We start from the raw sequence: 21,305 nt of genomic DNA on the forward strand, positions 1-21,305 counted from the left end.
GAATGAAATGGACAGAAGCCATCTTTTTCTTTTCTTCTTTTTTAAGAAATCATAAATCTAAACATTACCATAAATGCTGAAAGCATTTCCAGCTCCATCACAGGGGGCAGGAGGGGCAGGCACAAAAAGAAAAGAAAGGAACATATGAAATTTAGAGAGAGAAAAGATTATCACACTATGAGAAGTGGGGTATTAAATCATTGCATTCATTTATAATCCTGGTGCTGAGATGTTAGCAGCTAGGTGCCTTTTTTTGGTAACCGTTGACTGGCTTAAATTATTAGAATGATAACATTGGTGTTGTGTATGCAAACAGTAATGATGCTATCTTGGGACAGAGAAATATATAACCAACAGAAGCGATGGTTTTGTTTCAAGGGCTCACACACATTTTCTTCCCCTCCCCATGAGTCAACTGTTAAGTGGTTAAACCATGTGCTTGGATGCTGGGTAACAAAAACAAACAATCTCCCTTTGCTGTTTTTACTCAGAAATAAGCAGCATAAGAGCCAATTGCAAACTGATGTGTGGTAGCAGGGATGAAGCTGTTGTGTATAGTAATCGTTTCAGAACAGAGGTTTTAAATGTATAGCAGGCCTCTGTAAGTCAAGGAGAGGGTGTTCAACTAAATGATTGAACTAACGTTCAAGTGTCTGTCTACCATTTTCTATCCAGTCAGGCTTCCTATCTCAGTAAAAAATACAGAAAGGACTTGTCCCAGTCAGTATCTGCATGACCACCTTCCCTGTTTCTTTAAAACAACTCTTTCTGTGCTTTTCTGATTCAGTGCTAAGACAATAGCACAGAAAATTGTGCCATGCAGAGGTGATCTTATATCTTAGCCCAGTCTTTCAGACCTCTTTGTTCATTGACCTCATCAGTGTTAATCTTTAGTTCAAATTTGTTTTCTACAACAAATGAAGCAAAGCAGGACCATATGCTAATATGCATGCCTGTCTTTAAGAAGACCAGGGCATCTGGCTTTAAATAGGACTCAAATTCTGCTAAATCAGTTAAGCTTTGCCTCTCCCAATGAGCCCAGACTTTGTTTATGCAGGTGCCCTTTCTCCAGGGTACAAACACCCTTCATAATGGAAAAACACAAACATCAAAAAGAGCACCAGGAAAGCAGAGATTGCTGGAACTAGCAGACAAAACAGCTTTGGGAGCAATAGGACGTTGCTAGGGACGCCTCTGTAGAGATCTCTTGTGCTACAGGCCTGGAGTCAAGATAATTTTCCATTACCGTGGAACAAAGTCATGATTAACCCTATGACTTCCCCATTTAAAACATTCGTCTAGTACAGCTAAGAACTTCTTTTGCTTCTGGCTGGACAATTTTTGCATCACCAGTAAACCACAAGTGTGGAAAACTATACCACAAGAGGCAAAGTGTTTTGCATGTTTTCAAGCAACCACAACTATAGGGGGAAAGGTGATTTTCCTACAACAGGAGCACAATCTGGAGGGAAGAAGTCTGTTTCACTCCACATCAGAGTACAAGTGTATGCAGATTGTTTGTACATGGTCCAGGGGCCAAAGGAATTTAAGACAAGTTTGACAGTTGAATCACCACACATCATAAAGCCTAGCATTAAACAAACAGAAAGAGGGACTTTCCATATCAGGTCTTGTACTCAAGTCATATCATATGCTTCTCTCTGCAAATAGTCTTCTGATGAAACCAAAACATTTCATAAATTCTGGGAGGGATGGTGAAATTTTAGTTTGCTTCACTTAGGGCTTTTCCTAAAGAACTGTCAACTGTGTAAAAATAACATATTATACACACTTTAAAACAAAACAAAAAGTTGAAAACAAGAATGATTTTAAAATAATCTATTTTGGTTTATTGCAAATAATCTGTCAGACCACTTCCTTGCTTGCTTTCTACTGCCAGATGGGAAAAGGTTTGCTTGGCTTGTCCTGGCTATTAAATGATTAAAGTTGCTGCTGTCTGTTTCAGCTGCATATTCATAGTTTTGTTTTTTATGCTACAAAGATTAGGATTTTAACTGCATCTTGCAAGTAGTTTTCACAACCTATTTTAATGGGGTTTGTGACTAGTAAAAGTTTTATTTATATATAGTACATGTGGCATTTCCATACCTATGCAGAACACAAAAAGGTAATAGAAGAGGAAGAGTGAGCATTTAGTGTAGAAACTAAATTCCCATTCCCTGGTTTATTATCACAGAGTAGGCAGTTATCCCAGGATACATGAAAATGTTGAGTTAAATGAACCCATAAAACTAATTATGTGTTCAAAGAAATTGTGGCAACACCTGGTTCAGATGGTATTAAAAATAGATTACACAGATTCATGGAGGATACACTTATAAACTATTGGCCATGATAGCTAAATTGAACCTCCAATGAGAGCCAGCGTGGTATAGTGGTTAAGAGTGTTGGACTAACACTCAGGAGACGGGTCAAGTTCCCACTTGGTCATGAAGCTCACAAGGTGGCTTTGGGCCAGTCATTGGCTCTCAGTCTAAGCTACCTCATACGATTGTTGTGAGGATAAAATGGAGAGGAGGTCGTCCATGTAAGCCTCCTTGACTTTTTTGCAAGAGGAAAAAAAGGGGGGATATAAATGTAATAATAAATTACTAAAAATGCAGAGGCAGCCAGAAAGCATTGTGCAGCAATTCTGTATTTTAAAACAGATTTTCTGCAGTATGGAAAAAGATAGAAGCGGTGGGAAAACACAGGAGGGTTAAGACTGGAAGACAACGACATCTGGACCCCGAGTAAAAATCCATGATTGTGGCAGGGAAACAACACTATTAAAGCCTCATCTGGAAGCACCCAGTATATCCCTGAATTCTGGTTGCTGGGAGGCAATTGCAGGAGAGGGTTCCTGCTTTCATAGCCTGCTTGCAGGCTTTCCAGAGGAATGGAATCTGGCTAGCCATTGCGGGAAACATAACGCTGGACTAGAGGGACCCTTTGTCTGATTTAACAGAGTTCTAATGTTCTTAAATCTCTTTGCTAAGAGAAAGGAAGGAAATCTGTGTTGCTAACCTTATTATAGTTATTGTGAGGTACAAAAAGTTCACTCAGCAAATACTGTTAAAAATGCGCTACATTTGCTTGCTTTTTGCAATTTAACCTTGAGTGTATTCAAGAGCAGTCTTGAATTCTTCCAGAATCAAAATTTTTATTCTTCCTAATCCTGTCCCCCACCCTCACCCCCTGCAGGAGACATTTTTTTCCTTGGGTAAAATTGCCCTGAAGGTTTAATTTAAGACTCGTCAGAGCAGGTTTTATGAACATAAGAACCAAGCAGGATTTTTAAAAAGTGATCAGTGCATCATAGGCCAAGAGCCAAGCATACCTGCCTGCCCTTGTAGTGTAGGTTGTTCTCAATTGGAGGTAAACAGTAGCTATCTGTGTGTAGGTCTGTTAATGTTTGTGAGAAGGGAAACATAATGTGTCGTTGTGAATAGAGTATAACCTTCACAAGAATTAGGGTTATCAGCTCTCCTGAGGTTCAGAGTACAGAACTTGAGAACTCAAGGATGGTAATTGCAAAGAAGGGAGGGAAGTCTGTCCTCACTTGGTGAAGATTAACACTCACGCCCTTCCTAAGCATGGTGCAGTGTAGAGTGCTGAATTAGGGAGGCCTGGGTTTAAATCCCCATTCAGCTATGAAATTTACAGGATGTCCTTGGGTCAGTCACTCCCTTTTAGCCTAGCCTACCTCACAGTGGTTTTTTTGTGAGGATTAAAGGGGGTAGGGAGAGAGAGAAGAATGTATAACATCTTGAGCTTCTGAAAAGTAAGACATATTTGTTGTTGTTCAGTCGTGTCCGACTCTTCGTGACCCCATGGACCACAGCACGCCAGGCCTTCCTGTCCTGCGCTCTCTCCCGGAGTGTGCTCAAGTTCATATTCATTGCATCGGTGATGCTATCTAGCCATCTCATCCTCTGTCGTCCCCTTATCCTTTTACCTTATATATATTCTGAAAAGACATATAAGACTATATATTAAGTACACAGGGTCACTGCCATCTTGCCTGTTTTAAACTGTATTTATTATGTTTTGCAGATGTCTGCCTCCCGAGGATAAAAATGGAGAGGAGGAGGATCATGTCACCACCATGGGCTCCTTGGAGGAAAGGCGGGACAGGAATGTAATAAATAAATAAATCACCTTCTCCTGCAGAGAGGATGACACTGAAGCTGGAACAGAAAAAGTTTAAACTTGGCTATGCAGAACCTCCATGTTCAGAACTAGTCTACCTCAGAAGACACAGGAAGAGCCAGGGTGGATCAGATCAGATCCATGCTGAATCTTGTTCTGGTCACACGGTGGCCAACCAGCTGCCTGTGGGAAACCTATGGGTACAACATGAGTGCAAGAGCACCATCCCACTCATGTTCTTCAGCAGGCATATTGGTCTCTGATACTGGAGGTAGCATATAGTCTTCATGCCTAATACCAATTTATAGCCTTGTCCTCCATGAAAGACCAGTTGCCTCCCCTCACCAGCAACCACAGGAGAGGGCTACAGCCCATCATAGTCGTGGCTTGGGGCTTCCCCAAGGCATTTGGCTGGCCTCTTTGAGAACCAGGATTGTCCAGATCGTTGCTTTGTTCCAGTAGAGGCCAGCTAACTTTAAAACACGGGAGACTGTACGTGCGAGTTCTGTAGAAGATAACTTTCTTCCATGTTCCTAGCCCCTCACGATTTAACTCCATCTCCTAGAGTCCCTGAAAAGCAAGCTAAAACCTTGAAGCTTTGGGTCAAACTCTTGAGCCTCGGTAATCCTACTGCAAATACACTTTGGAGTCCTTAAACAGAGGCAGAGACAGGAAGGCCAAATTCGCTTACAACTAGCAAAACTAGGCTACTGTTAGTTGTTCCCTCAGGATTTCCTCTCTGTGTAAAGAAATCCTTGTTGTTTCTATCCACTGGAATTTGTAAATATATATATATATATATATATATCCTGCAATAAAACTATGAACTAAAAGAAGAGGAATCCTTCTTCGCATCTTCACAACAAAAATTGGAAGCCCCCTAAAAGGAAGGGGGAAGGGATCCCTTAACGCTACAAACACTACTGTGAATCTTGCCCCTCTCTCCCCTCACAAAATAATACGAAATGGCGCCTCTGTTTAAAATGACTCGAATCTCCGGCCCACGCTTGCCCATCCCGCCCCCATTCAAAGTGAGGGGAAAATCTCCTCAGAGAAAAAAGGCGGGAAGATGCAACCTCCCCCCCCCCTCGGAATAAACGGCTCTCCCCACCGCTCGAAGGCGGGGTAAAAAGCGGGATCCGCGCCCCCTCAGACCCACGTGACCCCCTAACAGCTGGGCCGAGCCCGTCGCTGGCATTTTGTATACTCCGACCTAGTGGGGCGGAGCTTCCATTCTCAACCTCCTCCGCCGAGCGTCGTCAACCGCCTAATGGCGTCTTTTCAAAACTACCCAATCGCGACGCGGCTTGGAAAGAAAACACCAACCGACCAGCAAATGCCGAATCACAAGTCGAGGGGTTAAACGGCCGCGGGGTTCCCCGTTGCTGATTGGGCGTGGGGCGGTGGCCCCGCCCACTAAGATGGCGGCGCCCATCACAGCGGAGGAAAGAGCGTCGGATCCAGATGCGAGGGGAAGCGACTGAAGGGTTTAACGGGACTGCTCTTCCTTCCCCCTCACTCCACATCCCGCCCCTTGTAGCGAGAGAGGCCGTAGCAACGATTGCCAAGGCGAGGAGCTGATCCCGGCCCCCTTTCCTTTGGGGAGAGAGGGGGGTAAGGAGTGCCCCCCCCGCTTTTGGGGCTCCGCTATCCTACGTTGACCTCAGAGACCTTCTTAAAGCATCGCCCCTCAGGGGGAGGGGATTTTAGTGGGACCTCTCATCCCCTCCCCCCCGGCTCTCAAGGCGCTCCCACCTCATTGTGAAGGTCGGCCCCATTACACCAAGGGACATGTCTCAACTTGCCTCTGCCATATACTGTTTTCCCATCAAAAGCTGCCCTCGGTGCAGTCCAAGAAGCTGTTCCTTTTTTGTCACAGTGGAATCACAGGAACTGCTGCCTTTCATCGCATGGAGGTCTTCTATCTAGGATTGCACCTCCTCCCCTAATTAAAAGCTTTCTCTTCCTTCAGTGGGAAAGGGAATCCTGAAACAAAAAGCTTCTCAGCAGAAAGAAGAAGCTGCAGCTCTCTCTTGTAGCTTATTGAAACACTTCCTCAGATCTCAACAATTCAGAGAAGTGGAGTGAAAGGTACTTTTTATCAAGGGACTGTGATTTAGGAGACAGCCTCAATTCGAAGAGAGAAACAGTTACTACCTGGCCCAGAAATTCTTACCTTCCTTCAGTGGAAGAGTTAACTACCCTAGGAAAGTGGTGTGTTTGCCTTACAGTTATTGGTTAGATGCAAAGGTTTCTATACCTGTTCAGGATATCTGATGATAAATAAATAACCTCTTTCCCAAATTAGGCATTTGTTAGCTGTAAAAAAAGGACTAAGCCCCAAAGCCAAGGGAGTAGCCCTCTGTCTTGGATGAACTTTCCACTTTGTTGTCAAAGCACTCCCTTTTTTCATAAAAATTAGGCAGTGTTCATACCTACGATACAGGAGTCTCTCGTTCCAACAGTCTTCTGGGAACCAGCACAGCTTCAGTTGCAGTCCAGCCCACATCTGTCCAGTAGCTCTCATCTTTACCACCTCCATTTGGAGCTCAACTATGGATCTAGTGTTCCTGGTTATCAATGGCATGGGGATGATTTTGGACTTCCTGGTTATCTTGCTGGATGTCAACTTCTTCCTTGTTTCCACTTTGGTCTCCATTCTGCTCTGGCTAGTTGCATTTGTTTACGACCTGCCCAATGCCTTCATAGTCTGTGTGTTCCAGTGCTGGAATGGGGTTGTGTTGTTTTTGCTAAGTATAGCTGAAACATTGTATTACTTGACTCTGGGCTCTTTGCACACCATCGTCAGCCTGCTGCGGGGCTTCTGCTCCAGCATGGAGAGCTTGAAAGTAGTGGGCCACCTGTTCAATCACCTAACACTGAGAAGTAAAGAAATTATGCACCGAAGTTTCTGGAACCTAGTTGGTTCTGGCCAGTCACTTCTGAGGCAAATGTGTGAAGTATGTGCCATCATCATGAGCCTCGTGGCTTACTTCATCAACAGCATCATCAACATCTGCCTCATTGGGACCCAGAACTTTTTCTCTTTGGGGCTGGCTCTGTGGGAAACTATTGTTGGCCCCTTTCTGAGAGTTACAGACATCTTTGCTGCCTTAGTTGCACGCCTGTCCAGCAGTGCCATTGCTATGGTCATCCTCCTATGGACTCCTTGCCAGCTGGCATTTGATCTTCTGGCCTCTGTGAGCAAGTTGTTGATTAATGTCTTCTTTGTCAACCTTTATGGCTTGGTATTGCTGGCTGTGATTGTCGCCACCAGCATATTAATCCTTAACCCTCAGCTGACATGGACACTGGCGAACCAGGTGTCTGCCTACTTGACCACTATGCCTTCTTACCACCGCCTGCTCAGGGACATGCGCCGCCTCTATCAGGTTTTGCTCTTGTCGCTGGAGATGGTCTTGAGCTCACAAGCTTGGCGCAGGTTGGCTGATTGGAGTCTCCAAATGGCCAGCTGGAACACAGGTGACAGGGGAGCAAACCATCATGGAGAGCAAGAGCACCAGCTTGCGGTTGAGGCCAACCAAGAAAGGCCAGGTGTGGCTGCTGTGGTTCAGAGACCAGCTCCTCCTGGAGCCCCTCATCCAAGAAGACAAGGGCCACCTGTGACCAATCAGCAGGCTGCAGCTCATGCCCACCAAAGAGGCATCAGGGACCAGCACAGAATAGATGTAGATCTGGGTTCAGCCGCACAACGAAGTGTGCTGTCAGGGCAGCACTTCCAGCCTCAAGGGGAAGGACCAAGCACATCACGTACCAAGCCTACAACAAAAGAGCAGTTAAATGCTCTGGAGGACAATGATAATGACCCGTGGCTTCTTCTCAAAGAACAAGAAGAACGGAAGAAGTGTGTCATCTGCCAGGACCAAACAAAGACAGTCTTGCTACTTCCCTGCCGGCACCTGTGCCTCTGCCAAGAATGCACTGAAATCCTGCTGCAGCAGGCCATATACCAGCGCAACTGCCCACTGTGCCGGCAGATGATCCTGCAGACTCTCAATGTTTACCTGTGAGCTAAGTGGGGGAACTTTATCCACATTCCATGAGGCTTTCCAGGTGCATTGGTTGGCCAAAGCACATGGGGTCTCTGGCCTTTGTACCTGTTGCTTTCTATGGCAATTGGTGGAGAGCAGCACCCCACTGATCATTAGTGTCAGCTTTGGTTACTGTTTTTTATTTCCAAAGAACTATTGTTAACTAGTGGAACTTGGAAAATACTATGAGTGGTTTCTATGCACTTCTGTTTTCATTTTCCTGTTGCATCAGAAAGAACAATCTGAAACTTTACTGTTGCTAGGAGTGTGGAGTTTTTCAGTTGAGTCATCATGTTGAGTATTAAAAAGTGGGGCTTGATAAACACATCAGATACCTGTCAGGCAGAGGCTGACAAGGAACATTGTGGTAAGGAACTAGCTGTTGCAAAGAGAGCAGGTGTTGAAATTCCAGGTATTTGGGGTTCTCTATAAGTTAGTGTCTAATCCAAATAATTCCATAGCAGGTTTGGTTGGTGAATATGCCTGGAAAAAAGTTTGGGATAATTTTGCCTCTCTTATTCCTTTATTTGGGGGGTAGGGAATAGCTGAAACTGACCAGCAGGCCAGCTTCATAGATCTCTACAGAACATTGTTTAATTAACTTGTGTGCATTCTGCAACTAGGAAAGTTGATTGTTCCAAGCCCTTGTCTCTAGGTTTCTGACTGGTGCTATCCACATAAGGGAATGTTAACTTAGCTTACACTTATAGAAACCATGCAGTACAGAGGTCCTTCTTCCAAGATGCATGGACAGCATGTTAGATCCCAGCTCTCACCGATCATCTTTTTGATGTGCAATTCTAAAAGAGCAATGATATTGTTAGACCAAACCATTTTTCCCTCCAGGTTTTCTGTGTTTGTTTTACATCTTCACATCTATGAAAAAGGCAAGCTGGACACCAAACATGCAGCTGTGGAGCACATAAATGCCCTCCAGAGTAGTTTACTTAGGAGTTAAGTAAGATCTTGTTGCATCCTCTGGCATGTAACTTCCACAGGTCACTACGCAAAACCATGACATTCTAGCCTTGTTGCACAACTCCTTCTCCCCCCCACCCCCTCGGGTTAAGTTGGGAGAAACTGATGTTACAATTATATTTTGTTTGCTAACAAATGATAGTTCCTCTATCAATAGTGCTGGAGACTGAATGGTTCACTTCCAAGCCCTTTTAAGTCTGGGATGTAGACTGAGATTGAAAAGGCTTTTTTTGATCTGGTTCGCATATAAAGCCAATTCATGGGTTGTTTAACCCCATGAATCGGTGGGGCCATGAGCAAAGGAGCTTCCGCTTTCAATCAACTTTAATCAGCAACCAAGGAATGGCTCGTTCCTAGGTTGTTTGCTGTGATGTCTCAACTGGAACTTTGGGTTGTTGAAGGACAAACAGCCCCAAGTTTTAACCCAATAAACGATGGGTGGTGGTTGGGTTAAACTCTGGGTTGTTTAACCCAGAGTTCCAGGTTCAGACATCACATCAAACAACCCAGGAATGAGCTGCTCCTAGGTTGTTGATTAAAGCTGATTGAAAGCAGAAGTGGCGAGAGCGTGGGAGTCAGCACGCTCATTCTCTTGCTCACGGCCCCAACAACCCATGGTTTAAACAACCATGAGTTGTCCTTACATGCAAACCAAAGCTATGACTCCTTGCCTGGTTTGGATTTGAGCAGGATGGGGACTTTGTTAAGAAAGCTGGGCTATAGATCCCGTAGCCTAAGTTCTGAAAGCGGAGGCTTTCAGTCTCCTAGGAGCGACTATGATGGTGCCTACAAGGGGAGGCGGGTGGTCTGACTGTCACACTTGGCATATGAATAACCTCTGGATTCTCTCCTTTCAGTAAACATCCATAGCACTGCTTCTGAGAAATCTGCCAAGAAGAAAAAAACCAAAAATTCAGCCCAGTGAGTAGCCACTGTTAACCTATAACCTTTCCCATGTTTACAGTGGGGAGGTGAGGAAGACAGGTGGTCGTTCACATACACACACACACACACACACACACACACAGCTGGTTTAATGTTTAAATTGGAAAGAAATCTGAGAGGCATAAAATCCTGATGAATTTTGTTTTCCTCTTCTGAGTTACTAAATTATTGAAAGCTGCTCTAATATAAATGGAGCACTGCACCTGGGCCAGAGATCTTTTTGCAGCCTTGTTGATACTGCGGTATAATGTGGCTTGATCCTGGCTGTATGAATGCACTGAGTTTCAGTGTCCTTCTCAGAATAATTTTAATAGCATCAGAATGTGGGTGGCACCGTGGTCTTAAATGCATTTGCTTGGAAGTAAGCCCTATTTTTAATAGAGCTCACTTCCCAGTAAAGTATGCTTAAGAACAGGGCTCTAGTCCAGATGAGGTCCAGCAGCTGAAAGGTCAGCAGCAGCCTTTGTGGCAGGCTTGTGCAATATGTTTGGGAGCTTTCACCCTTGTGACACTGCTTGACATACTCTGGGGAGGTTGGGCAACTTTCACCCCAAATGCTTCAGGGTGCTAAACTTCACTTTGCAAAATGAGAGTGAAGAGTGGAATGTTAGAGTGGATTTTCCAGTCCTGAAAACAATAATCCCTATCTTGGCTGCAGCACACTGCCTGATAAGTCAGTTGCTAAGACTCTTCAAAGCAAGGTTTTAAGGGCTATCGCTGGTGCCATTCAAAAGTAGGGAAGAAATGTCTCCCTATGTGATGTGTTTAACATCAGTTTGCAAAAGACGTGTTGTGCTCATAAACTAGATTTTGCTGCTGTTTGTAACCATGGCCTAGGTCTCTTCAAAGTCTCTTGGCCAATCTTACAGCACATTCTACTATATATGATTTGTTCCCTATTCTTTTATCTGCATTTAATATTTAAATCCCTACCAAAACCTGCTTTTGTTTTTATTTTATTTACTTAGAAACTCTTCGGTGTTTCTTTTAGTTTTTAACACTGGAGTTAAATTGGCACAGCGTTGCTGAATCATAGCAGAGCATTTGCCGAGCTCCTTGGACTTGGGGGAGAGCTGCCAGCACTTCTCTGGATGATATGCGGTACTTTGCAGACAAACATTTGGTTGTTGAACAACTGATACGTGAAAGTGCTAAACTGAGTGCCTTAATGGTGGCAGGCTAGAAGGAAAGACGGTGCTGAAGGCATGCTAGCTATGTAGCTAGCAAATTCAAGTGAACGTGGTGTGTGTGTGTGTGAGAGTGATATACAAGGATCAATAAGAGATTATATAAGCTATGGTACTACAGGCTGGATCTAGACATGCAAGAGATGTTACAATACTGAGGTGTAGAGTGGACTGTACCACTTCAGGCTACAGGTGGGAGATGCTGTTTTTGTAATGCTCCCTGTAAAAAACACCACCTTTCTATAAATTAAAAATAAAGTAGCACATCAGAGAAAGAGGTTCTAGACCATTGTGCTTCTTACTCAATTAGCACTCTACTTGTAGGGAGGTGTTTTTTTTTTTAATGCAAGGGGAGCTTTCAGGAATGCAGTCCTCACCACCTGCAATCAGAATTGGTACAGCCCACTCTACATTCTAGTTCTCCTGCATGTGCAGACCAGGAGTTTACATGCCTTGTTCTTTACTAAAAACCTAGAGAAATTGCGCAAGGAGCAAAGCAACCTAGGTTAGAATAATATATAATTCTCGTCTTCCCCCCCTGCCCCAAATCTGTCTCTGAGAAATGTTATTCCAACCTTTCTAAGTATTTAGGATGGTTTTTAGCATTCAGAGTTAATTGCACGCTGCTGGGGGTGGAGGGAGAATTGGGAAGGAGGTGGGATACATGGTTTTGCAGCAAATACCTACCTGTTGTCCTTGTGGAGTTAGCTGCTCCCTCCTGATTTGTGCCTTGTTCATATTGCTGCCCATTCTCATCATCTTTCCAGGTATTATTTTATGAAAAGATGAAGATTGTGATTCCTTTTTTTTAATCCAGCATCTGCTCCAATCCCTCACACATTTCTGTCGCAATTGCCTGCCTGCTGCCTCTGGAGGGGCTCTTTATTTGCTTGTGTGGTCTTTGCACTATGTGAACAACTATTTGCAAATTAAAGGGAACCCTTTTTTCACAGAATCAGTTTTGCCTACTGTTCTTTTTAAGTGATTTTTTTTTTAAAGGACAACACTCTCTTCATCATGTTTTTGTTTGCAAACTCTTGTAAGCCCTTTTTATGCTCTCCAGGCTTATGTGTTGACTCGCAAATATAGCAAGGTGCCTTGAGCTAGAGAAACTGGGTCCAAATCCCAGACAGAGTTGTGGACTAGCCTTAGGCAACTCTCTGTCTCAACCTCAGTTCCCCAACTATATGATAGGATTGAAAGGAAACCTTGGGAGCCTTCCAAAACCAGTGTAAGCACACACTATTTTCCCCTTTATTTATGTAAAGGAAAGTCCCTTTTGAAGCACAGCTGGAATCTAGCCAGACCAGATCATTGTGGTCTGACAGCCAGTATGATTATTTTCATGAAATTCAGTTAAGAAGGCAAAACTTAAATTAAGCAGCTCACCATGGAATTCTCTACTACTGGAAGAGAGCTGGGTGGGTTTCCAAAGCAAGTTGAGGAAATGTTGATAAAAAGTTGAAAAATACACCCGGGGTGTTAGCATTCATTATGAATGAGTGGCTTTGCAGTTTGCTCAAAGTAGTTTACAGTCAATAATAATAACTACTTAGTGTTCAAAGTGCTTTGAATATATTCTGTTATATGCTGTGCATCAGTTTTCCCCAACCTGGTGCTGTCCAGATGGGCTGGAGTACGACTCCCAGCATGCTCAGGAATGCTGGGGGTTTGGTTGTACACATCTGGAAGGCACCAGGTTAGAGAAGGCTGATGTATAACAACCCTGTAAATTAGGTTGGTATTATCCCCCCCCCCCCCCCAATAATACAGAGGTTGAGGTGGAGCAGGCCTGAGGCTGCCTTGGGAGTTCATGGCAGAAGCGAGCTTTGAAATGAGGACTTCCTGCTTTGTAGCTCAGGGCCAACTGCACATTACACACAAATGCAAGTAAAGGAGCCTCAACTATTTTTTAAATGAGAAGCGGCTGTAGCAGGTTGTAGTTTTATTTAAGGAAGTAATAAACAGCTCTGCTGGCCATTCTTCCTCCAGAGTTTCACTCCCCAGCTGCTTCATCCCTGGGATTACAGACGTGTATTTATAAATGCAAATTCAAGGCAGAATCCTTGGGGCATGGGGTAACAGTATGGATGATGGGGCAATTTCAAGTGGGAAATGGCTTGCAAATTGAGAGCTAAGCACCCCCTCCTTCCTGCTGTGCTCAAAATCGCAAAAAAAAGCAAACGGGCTTTTGTACACATTTACCTGTAAGTAGTTTGTTTCTCAGTCCCTTAGGTGCTATGTGACATCAGCTCACTATGTGACATCAGCTCACCCTGGCCTCGGTGATCCATGCCTTAATTACCTCTCATTTAGACTACTGTAATGTGGACCTGCCCTTGAAAAGTGTTAGGAAACTACAGCTAGAGCAAAGTGCAGCGGCCAAACTATTGTCTGGTGTGAGCTTTGGAGACCATATTTCACCCGTCTTGAACCGACTGCACTGGCTTCCAATTTGTTTCTGAGTGCAATTCAAGATGCTGGTTTTCATCTATGAAGCCCTAAAAGGCTTGGGGTCAGGATATCTGAAGGACTGCCTCCTCCTCTATGAGCCTGCCTGTAATTTGGGGTCTTCATCAGAGGCCCTGTTGCACATCCAACCACCAAGGGAGGCAGGGTTGGGTACGCGAGACAGGGCCTTTTCTGTAGCAGCACCCCAGCTGTGAAACTCCCTCCTGAGAGATGAGGCTGTGTCCATCCCTGCTGAGTTTTAGACAGGCAGTATTTTTTGTCAGGCCTTTGGCTTTTAAAATCCTGTTTGGCCTGTTTTTAAAGAATGTTCTGCTTTTTGCTTTCATTTTGTGATTTTATTGTACATCTCTTTGAGGGCTCTGGTGGGCAGAAAGGTAATATATAAATACTATTCATAAAATAATGATTTCAGGAAATGTTTTCTTAAATAAAATATTTTTACTTGCCTTTGGACATCTAGAAGTGAGGGAACCACCAAATGGGCACCTTTTAGAGATAGCGTTCCAAGGGGCAGATGACAATATGAAGAAAGCACAAAAGATGGGGTTGTTAAATGAGGCGCATAAAACAGCTGATCCATGATTATGCTTTTTAAGTAGCTATTGTACCAGCAAGGTCTATACTTTGTGGTTCCAGGAAATAGTTTGAAAATGCATAAGCTGTGTGTGTTGGGGGGGGGTTGTTATACCCCTTGATGTTAACAATAAATTGAGCTGGGAATGCAGAGTACAAAAACCTGATATGGGTTTTGTGGTTTAATATATTTATTTTAAAGCATGTTTACCCCCATTCTTCAACTGAAAGACCTGCAGAGCAGTTTACCTTAGATCAATAATAAACAAGACACTCAATCTAAAAGACATGGCACAAAAGGAACAAGGCACCAGTTAACGTTAACAGAATGACCAGCTTGAATGGAGAGTGTTCAGGAAGAAGAGGAGCTAAATAGAACTGGTCTGTCCGCAGAGCTGATGGAGTTAGCCCTCTGCTACTTCTATTTCTGTTGCAGAGTGATAGAATGGCTGCTGCTAGATAACAACTGAGGAAGAGGAGGAGTCTTCCTCTATTCTTTCCCTATCTCCTCTCCTTGGCATCCTTATTTTCTGTACTCTAGTCCAGGGGTGGGGAACTTGTGGCTTGGACTCCAATTCCTATCAGCCCTTCCAGCATGGCCGATGGTCAGGGATTATGCAAAGTGTAATCCCAACCACATCTGGAGGTCTACATGTTTCTCTACCCCTGCAGTCCTCACTGGAAGATAAGATTAAGAACCCAAATATTGCAATCATAAGCAAATGAAAGAACAATAAACCTGAATGCTAACTGTGCTCATTAATAAACGCCAGTGATAATGTAAGTGGACTCATTGGGGCTATCCACTGCATCTACAGCCTGTGCATCATCAAATGGTGTGTATCTGATCTCCTGCATCAAGTGCCCAAAAGCCAGTTACATCAGCAAAACAGGACTATCTTTAGGACAAAGATTAAATGGGCAGAAATCAGACATCAAGCATAAGAACATTAATAAACCTGTCAGTGAATGCTTTAACCTCCTCGGACATACCATCAAGGACCTCAGGGTGGCTGTTCTAAGGAAACTGAAATTAGGGGCTCACTTTGAATGTGAGATTGCACAACAAGAGATGATAAAGAAATTTGATTGTGTTAATCAGGGATTCAACAGAGACTACGGTTTCTATCCACATCTGACTCTTAGTGCACCTTGTGGTTTGTAACATGCTTTAAGAGAATGGAATGCTTGCTGGAGATCTACTTGTTCAACTGTCTTCAGACTTAAAGCCTCCAGTTCCACTTAAAGCATCTGATGAAGTGGGCTGTAACCCATGAAAACTCATGCTAATTTATTAAACTATCTGATCAACTAAAACGGTCAATATTTGCGCTACACTTAACCCTTGCATTTGTACACAGACGGCTAACATAGTTATACTATAAGATTATTTTACGAATTGGCAGATTACGTTTGATATTAAGTAAAAGAGATTAGGGCTTTATTGTTTTTAAGGATTGGAGCTGGGCGCTAGAGAAACCTTGAAGAAGTGTCTTAAGAGGGTTGTTTTTGTCTTTACATACCAGTGATAACACTGATTTGTTGTCCGAGATGGAACAGACATCCCTTTACCCTTTTGAAACACACGCACACATATTCCTCAAATGGCTGGGTGAGCGTGTAGTGATCTGGTGCTGAGATAGCTATATGGAAATTTCCTAAGGAAGGACAGTAGCGTCACAAAGAATGACTGGATGTTTATCCACACAGAATTGTTAGCCCTGGTCTGTGAGGGAAAACACAATAAGCTAAAAAGTCCCTTCAAAAACAAGTGTTCGTGGGGCACCTTAAAGACTAATCTAGTCCACGAAAGCATCTGCCACAATAAATCTGTCTTGTCTTAAAGGTGCCACAAGACTCCCTGTTTTTGCTGCAAGAGACTAACATGGCCACCCCTCTGGAATAAGAAAGCGACAGGCTTCTCCATTTGAAAACCACAGTCTTATCTGATGTTGTCAGATTCAAAGCCATGTCTCTTTATTGATACTTCCGAATTCAAAATAAGTAATGTGTAGATCAGCCCCCCCACTTGGCACCCTCCAGATGTGTTTGACTACAACTCCCATCAAGCCAGCCAGCATGGGGATGATGGTAGTTGTAGTCCAGCACATCTGGAGGGTGCCAGGTTGGAGAAGGTTGGTGTAGATGATGGTGACTAAAGTCTATGGATAACACGGCCCACCTTGTGCTGGAAAAAAAACCCCAGTCTCCATCAACAAGAGCAGGAGATTATATTTGAGCATTCTTCAGACAGCCGTGGGAAGGTGGGGAAGGGACATCATTGCTTTGCAGGCAGTAAAGTGAAATGCAGACAAAAGCTATAATCTCCTATTAGACCATGCAAAGAATGGCATCCTTTGCACCAGTCTGGACCTTGAGCCTCTGACTTAGCTCCTGCCGGTGTACACAAAAGGTCATCTCAACAATAAATAGAGCAGATAAAGTCAGTTAAGCTGAAGAGTAGCTGTTCCCTTGAAAGCCATATCCCAACTCCAAAGGTCTGACCATGCAGAAAGGATGGCCAAGAATATTGGCTGTAGAGCAGAGCGCTTTCACCTGCATCTTGTAATGCACAACTAATGTCATTCTTCCACCCCGGTATTAATTTCCTCAATAGTACAGCCTGTGCATAACACTGCTGTTAGAAGGGATATGCTCTGGAGGTTTCCTCCTCCCCTTATCTGAGCTAGGTATTGGGGAACTATCCCCTGCAACCTCAGAAGCAATCCCTGACATCTCCAGTTAAAAGGATCTGGTAAACAAGTGATGAGAAAGACCCTTTTCTTCCTGAAACTCTGAGGGGAGCCACTGCCAGTCAGAGTAGGCAATATTGGGCTTGGTAGACACATGGTTCAACCTGGTATTATGACAGCACCTTATGTCCCAGAGACCAAAGGAAGAGTGTATCTGAATCTCTGCCCTGGTTGATTTAACTATTTGACCCTTCTGTTTATATTCCACACTGATGTCCCAGTGTGGAAGCCCCCTGAGTAGAAGGACACGGTGCTAGTTTAGGAGGCTTTTCAACATCATCACCATCATCATCATTTTGATGTCTACACCACCCAATAGCCAAAGCTCTTTGCGTGGTTCACAACAACTCACAAAAATTACAAACCAAATGTAGTTTAAAAAAACAATTTCAATAAGCAATTTCAATAATAGGCTTTGAGATTTGTGCAGACTTTACTGGTTAGGTAGAAAGTATTTCCCATTCTAAATACTAAAAGCTGCACAAATGCCCATTCTCACATGTTTGTCACTCAGTGCCTTTAAACATCCAACAAAGTCTTGCATGTGTTGAATGAGCTGTCTCAAATCTGACACCACCAACGAGGACCAGCCCTCCTATTATGCAGAGTGAGGTTTCTGTCCAGTGGCATAGTGGAGCTGGGGTTCACAGGGACGTTGCACCAACACTTCTTTATTAGCAGGGGCACTGATGTCATCTGCCACCCCTCTCAGACTTCCCTGTCCCCTCTGAATTTAGCTGCAATCCCCACAATACTTGTGGGGGCGGGGGGATGAATTTTCCCAGCAAGAATGTATTATTCCCTGTTGTAATGCGAAGTATTTGGGGTGGGGATGGTCTAGAATGGGCAGTTAAGACCCATTTGATTTGCAAGAGACCTGCTCCTAATGGAGATGAAAACTCCTTGAACTGGTTTGTTGACATGGATCAACCCAGCTGCCTGAATTCTTGGCCTCTCCTTAGGGGTATGACAATAGGGACTGTCATGATGAATGGCTGCACCTCGGAGTTCCACTATGCCACTGTGTCCACCTCAGGGAGCAGATAGCGGGGTGGGGTGGGCAGCAAGGTGTTGGAGGACATTGCTGTGTGAGTAATATGGCTGGCCCTGACTCCTCTAAACTAGCTTGCTGCCCCCAGGTGCAGCGGTGGATGTCCCATCTCCAGTGTTGAAATGCCTGTCTGATTAGCTTCTGCATGTGGAATTAGGTGGGGGAGAACGCCATCTTGTCCTTTCCATCAGGCAGCAAAATGTCTTGGGCTAGTCCTGCTACCGACAAGACCATCAGATCACCCAATATCACTGCAAGCCATTTTTCAAGTTGTTTCTGACATGCGGCTGCACAGTCACTGTGATAACAGATCTTCACAGAACCCTCAGATCCCCAGTGCAATGTAGGCTATGTAGGTGTAGCCTGGAAGTGGCAGTTCCTCCCTCCACTCAGTTTATGAAGTCATTTCCCTCCACTTGGATCCATGTTCAGAACACATTCCTCTTTTGCATCCAACTGGGGAACAGATTCTGGAGATGCTAAGCTGTTGGGGATTTGATGGTTTAGATCTTTTTGCAGATAGATTTTCTTCTCTCTCTTTCCCCCCATCACACCCTATTTATAAACTAGCCTAAAAAGAGTTCCAGTCCCAGTGGAATTTCAAATCTTTTTAAAGTGGTGGGAACAAGGGATTGTAACAAGAGCCTCAAAACAATGTGCCTTTATCTGATTTGGCAACTGTACAAGTCCTCCAAGTGGCATTGCACAAACCATTTAATCTCTCCGAACATTCATGTTTTAGGGGGTGTTGGTTTTGAGCCCGCTTCTCACCATCACAGTGACAATGCCTGATGGACTCCCCAGAACTTTCCATGTTACACTCCCAAGGGGAGCAGAACCACAAGGGATACCTGGATCAGAAAGCAAGTGGATAAGGTGCAAGAGACCCATCCACGATTACGATCTCCCATGTTTTGTTTGTTTTTCTAAAAAAGTGAAAGTCAGCAAGGAGGATATACACGCAACATAATCAGATTGGAGCTGTGATGTCCAGGCAGGGGGATAACTCTAATATAAATTGCTCCCATCAAAGTTGGGTACCCCATACAGTACCCATACGTACTTCCAGCCCAGCTTGCTGTTTGCACTGTGGGAAAAGCATTGAGGTACCATATGGGGCACAATATTCCAAGAGTATCATTCATGGAGGGTGAGGACTGCCCACTCACCAGGCAACAAGAAGAATTGGGCAGCTCTAACTAGCATCCAAGGAAAGCCACAACATCAGTGGCACAGAAGGAACAGTACATCCTTTATTCCCAGCAAGTTCCATGGGCAACTCTCTTCTCAAGGGATAAGAGGCAGCAAACCCAATCTCTGCTCCGCTTGGATGGTGACTGAAGACACTTTCATGCAGCTGGAGAACATCATTGGGAAGCTGGTTCAGTTTCATCTGAGACAATTAAAACCTGCTCATACCTGGAGGCCACCAAAAAATAACAAAACAACATGTATTTATTCTGCCAACAGGTGTGCCCATACTTGTGGCTGCAGGCCTATATGCACTTACCTGGGAGGAAGCCTCACTGGACATAGTGGGACTTACTTCCAAGTAAACACAACTAGCATGGTGCTGTTAGTTGCCAAATGCTGCGTTCTGCGGCCCCTGGGCAGGCTGTGAAAATTAGGGAAATGGTTGAAACGGCTTCTTAAACGCGCACTTGTGTTCATGCGGTGATGTAAAACCCACCCACCTCCCCGTGCTGGTGAGATGGGTCTGTTGCAGATCTATACAGCCCCAGTGCAAAACCAGCTCACCTATTTTCACTTCTGTGTGGACAGTAGTTCAAGGATGCCTATTGCCTCTAGTCTGTTTGCTGGGATTGCCTCGGACCCTGGAGAATGTAGCCAGGAGTCTTTTCTGTGGGATGTACTAAAACTAAGAGCGGTGCAGTGGGGCTGATAACATTTTTGTGTGAGCTTAACATGGCAAACAGAAACATCGACCCAAATCCTTCTCATTTTTTAAATTGAGCAAAACTCTCTTTCAGACAGGGAGGGAGGAGAAATCCATGAATTGCTTCTGTTCACAGCTTTGAAACAAATGAATCCTGACCAGGGGTGTTACTAGGCCTGGGCCTGCAGGGCTTCAGCCCTGTTTCTTTTCCCCATGGCCCCAGATCTGTTCTGCAGAGACCTGAGTTTAATTGGTGTGAATGGCAGAGGTTTTTTTTCCCAGCTTAATTGTTATGCAGGGGACAATATTCAAGGGAGATTGTAGCTGGGGAAGGGAGGGTTAACTCCTTCCCACATGCTGTAGCACCCCTCTCCCCCAGTCCCCCACCCCTGCATGGCAATTAAGCTTAGAAAGGATGCTTCCATTGGTACCAATGGGGAGATTTTTTTAAAAAAAAAGTTGAATTGCAGGACTTTGATGGGGATATGCAAATTTTGTGCATTATCTTCTGTCTTATGGCTGGAGCCCAGATCTTTTAAGTGCCTAGCAACACTCCTGATCCTGACTCATTTGATTCAGAGATGCCTCTGTATACCACTTGCTGGGGAACATGAGCAGGAGGAAGCTGTTGTGCTCATGGCCTGCTTGTGGACTTCCCATTGGAGCATCTGGTTGGCCACTGTGGAAACTGAACGCGGGATCACTGGAAACAAAGCCCTATGAAGAGAGACTGAAAGAACTGGGCATGTTTAGCCTTGAAAAGAGAAGACTGAGGGGAGATAGCTCTTCAAGGACTTGAAAGGCTGTCACAGAGAGGAAGGCCAGGATCTCTTCTCCATCATCCAAGAGCGCAGGACACGGAATAATGGGCTCACATTACAGGAAGCCAGATTCCGGCTGAACATCAGGAGAAACTTCCTGACTGTCAGAGCAATACAACAATGGAGCCAATTCCCTAGGGAGGTGGTGGGCTCTCCCACACTGGGGGCATTCGAGATGAGGCTGGACAGCCACCTGTCAGGGATGCTCTGACTTGGATTCCTGCATTGAGCAGGGGGTTGGACTCGATGGCCTTGTAGGCCCCTTCCAACCCTACTATTCTATGATTCTATGACCAGAGAGGCCTTTGGGTCTGATCCAGCGCAGGGCTGTTCTTACGATCTTCTCATTGAAGTGGGGAATTAATGAATCAATCAATTCAGGGGGAATTAATTGATTCTTAAGCATGGAGAGAAGCCTGGATTA

General features: G+C 44.4%; 1 protein-coding gene across 1 annotated transcript; it reads left to right on the forward strand.

Moving 5' to 3' along the window:
- The first annotated feature begins 5,548 nt into the window (after positions 1–5,548).
- On the forward strand, positions 5,549–8,457 carry RNF26 (ring finger protein 26). Its single transcript, XM_084803573.1, has one exon. The coding sequence runs from the start codon at positions 6,708–6,710 to the stop codon at positions 8,181–8,183; it is 1,476 nt and encodes a 491-aa protein (XP_084659699.1). The 5' UTR covers positions 5,549–6,707; the 3' UTR covers positions 8,184–8,457.
- Positions 8,458–21,305: the final 12,848 nt, after the last annotated feature.

The sequence above is a fragment of the Heloderma suspectum genome, chromosome 6 (genome assembly GCF_057233095.1).
Source record: "Heloderma suspectum isolate Gila_16-S chromosome 6, 16-S_ref, whole genome shotgun sequence".
Classification (NCBI taxonomy): domain Eukaryota; kingdom Metazoa; phylum Chordata; class Lepidosauria; order Squamata; family Helodermatidae; genus Heloderma; species Heloderma suspectum.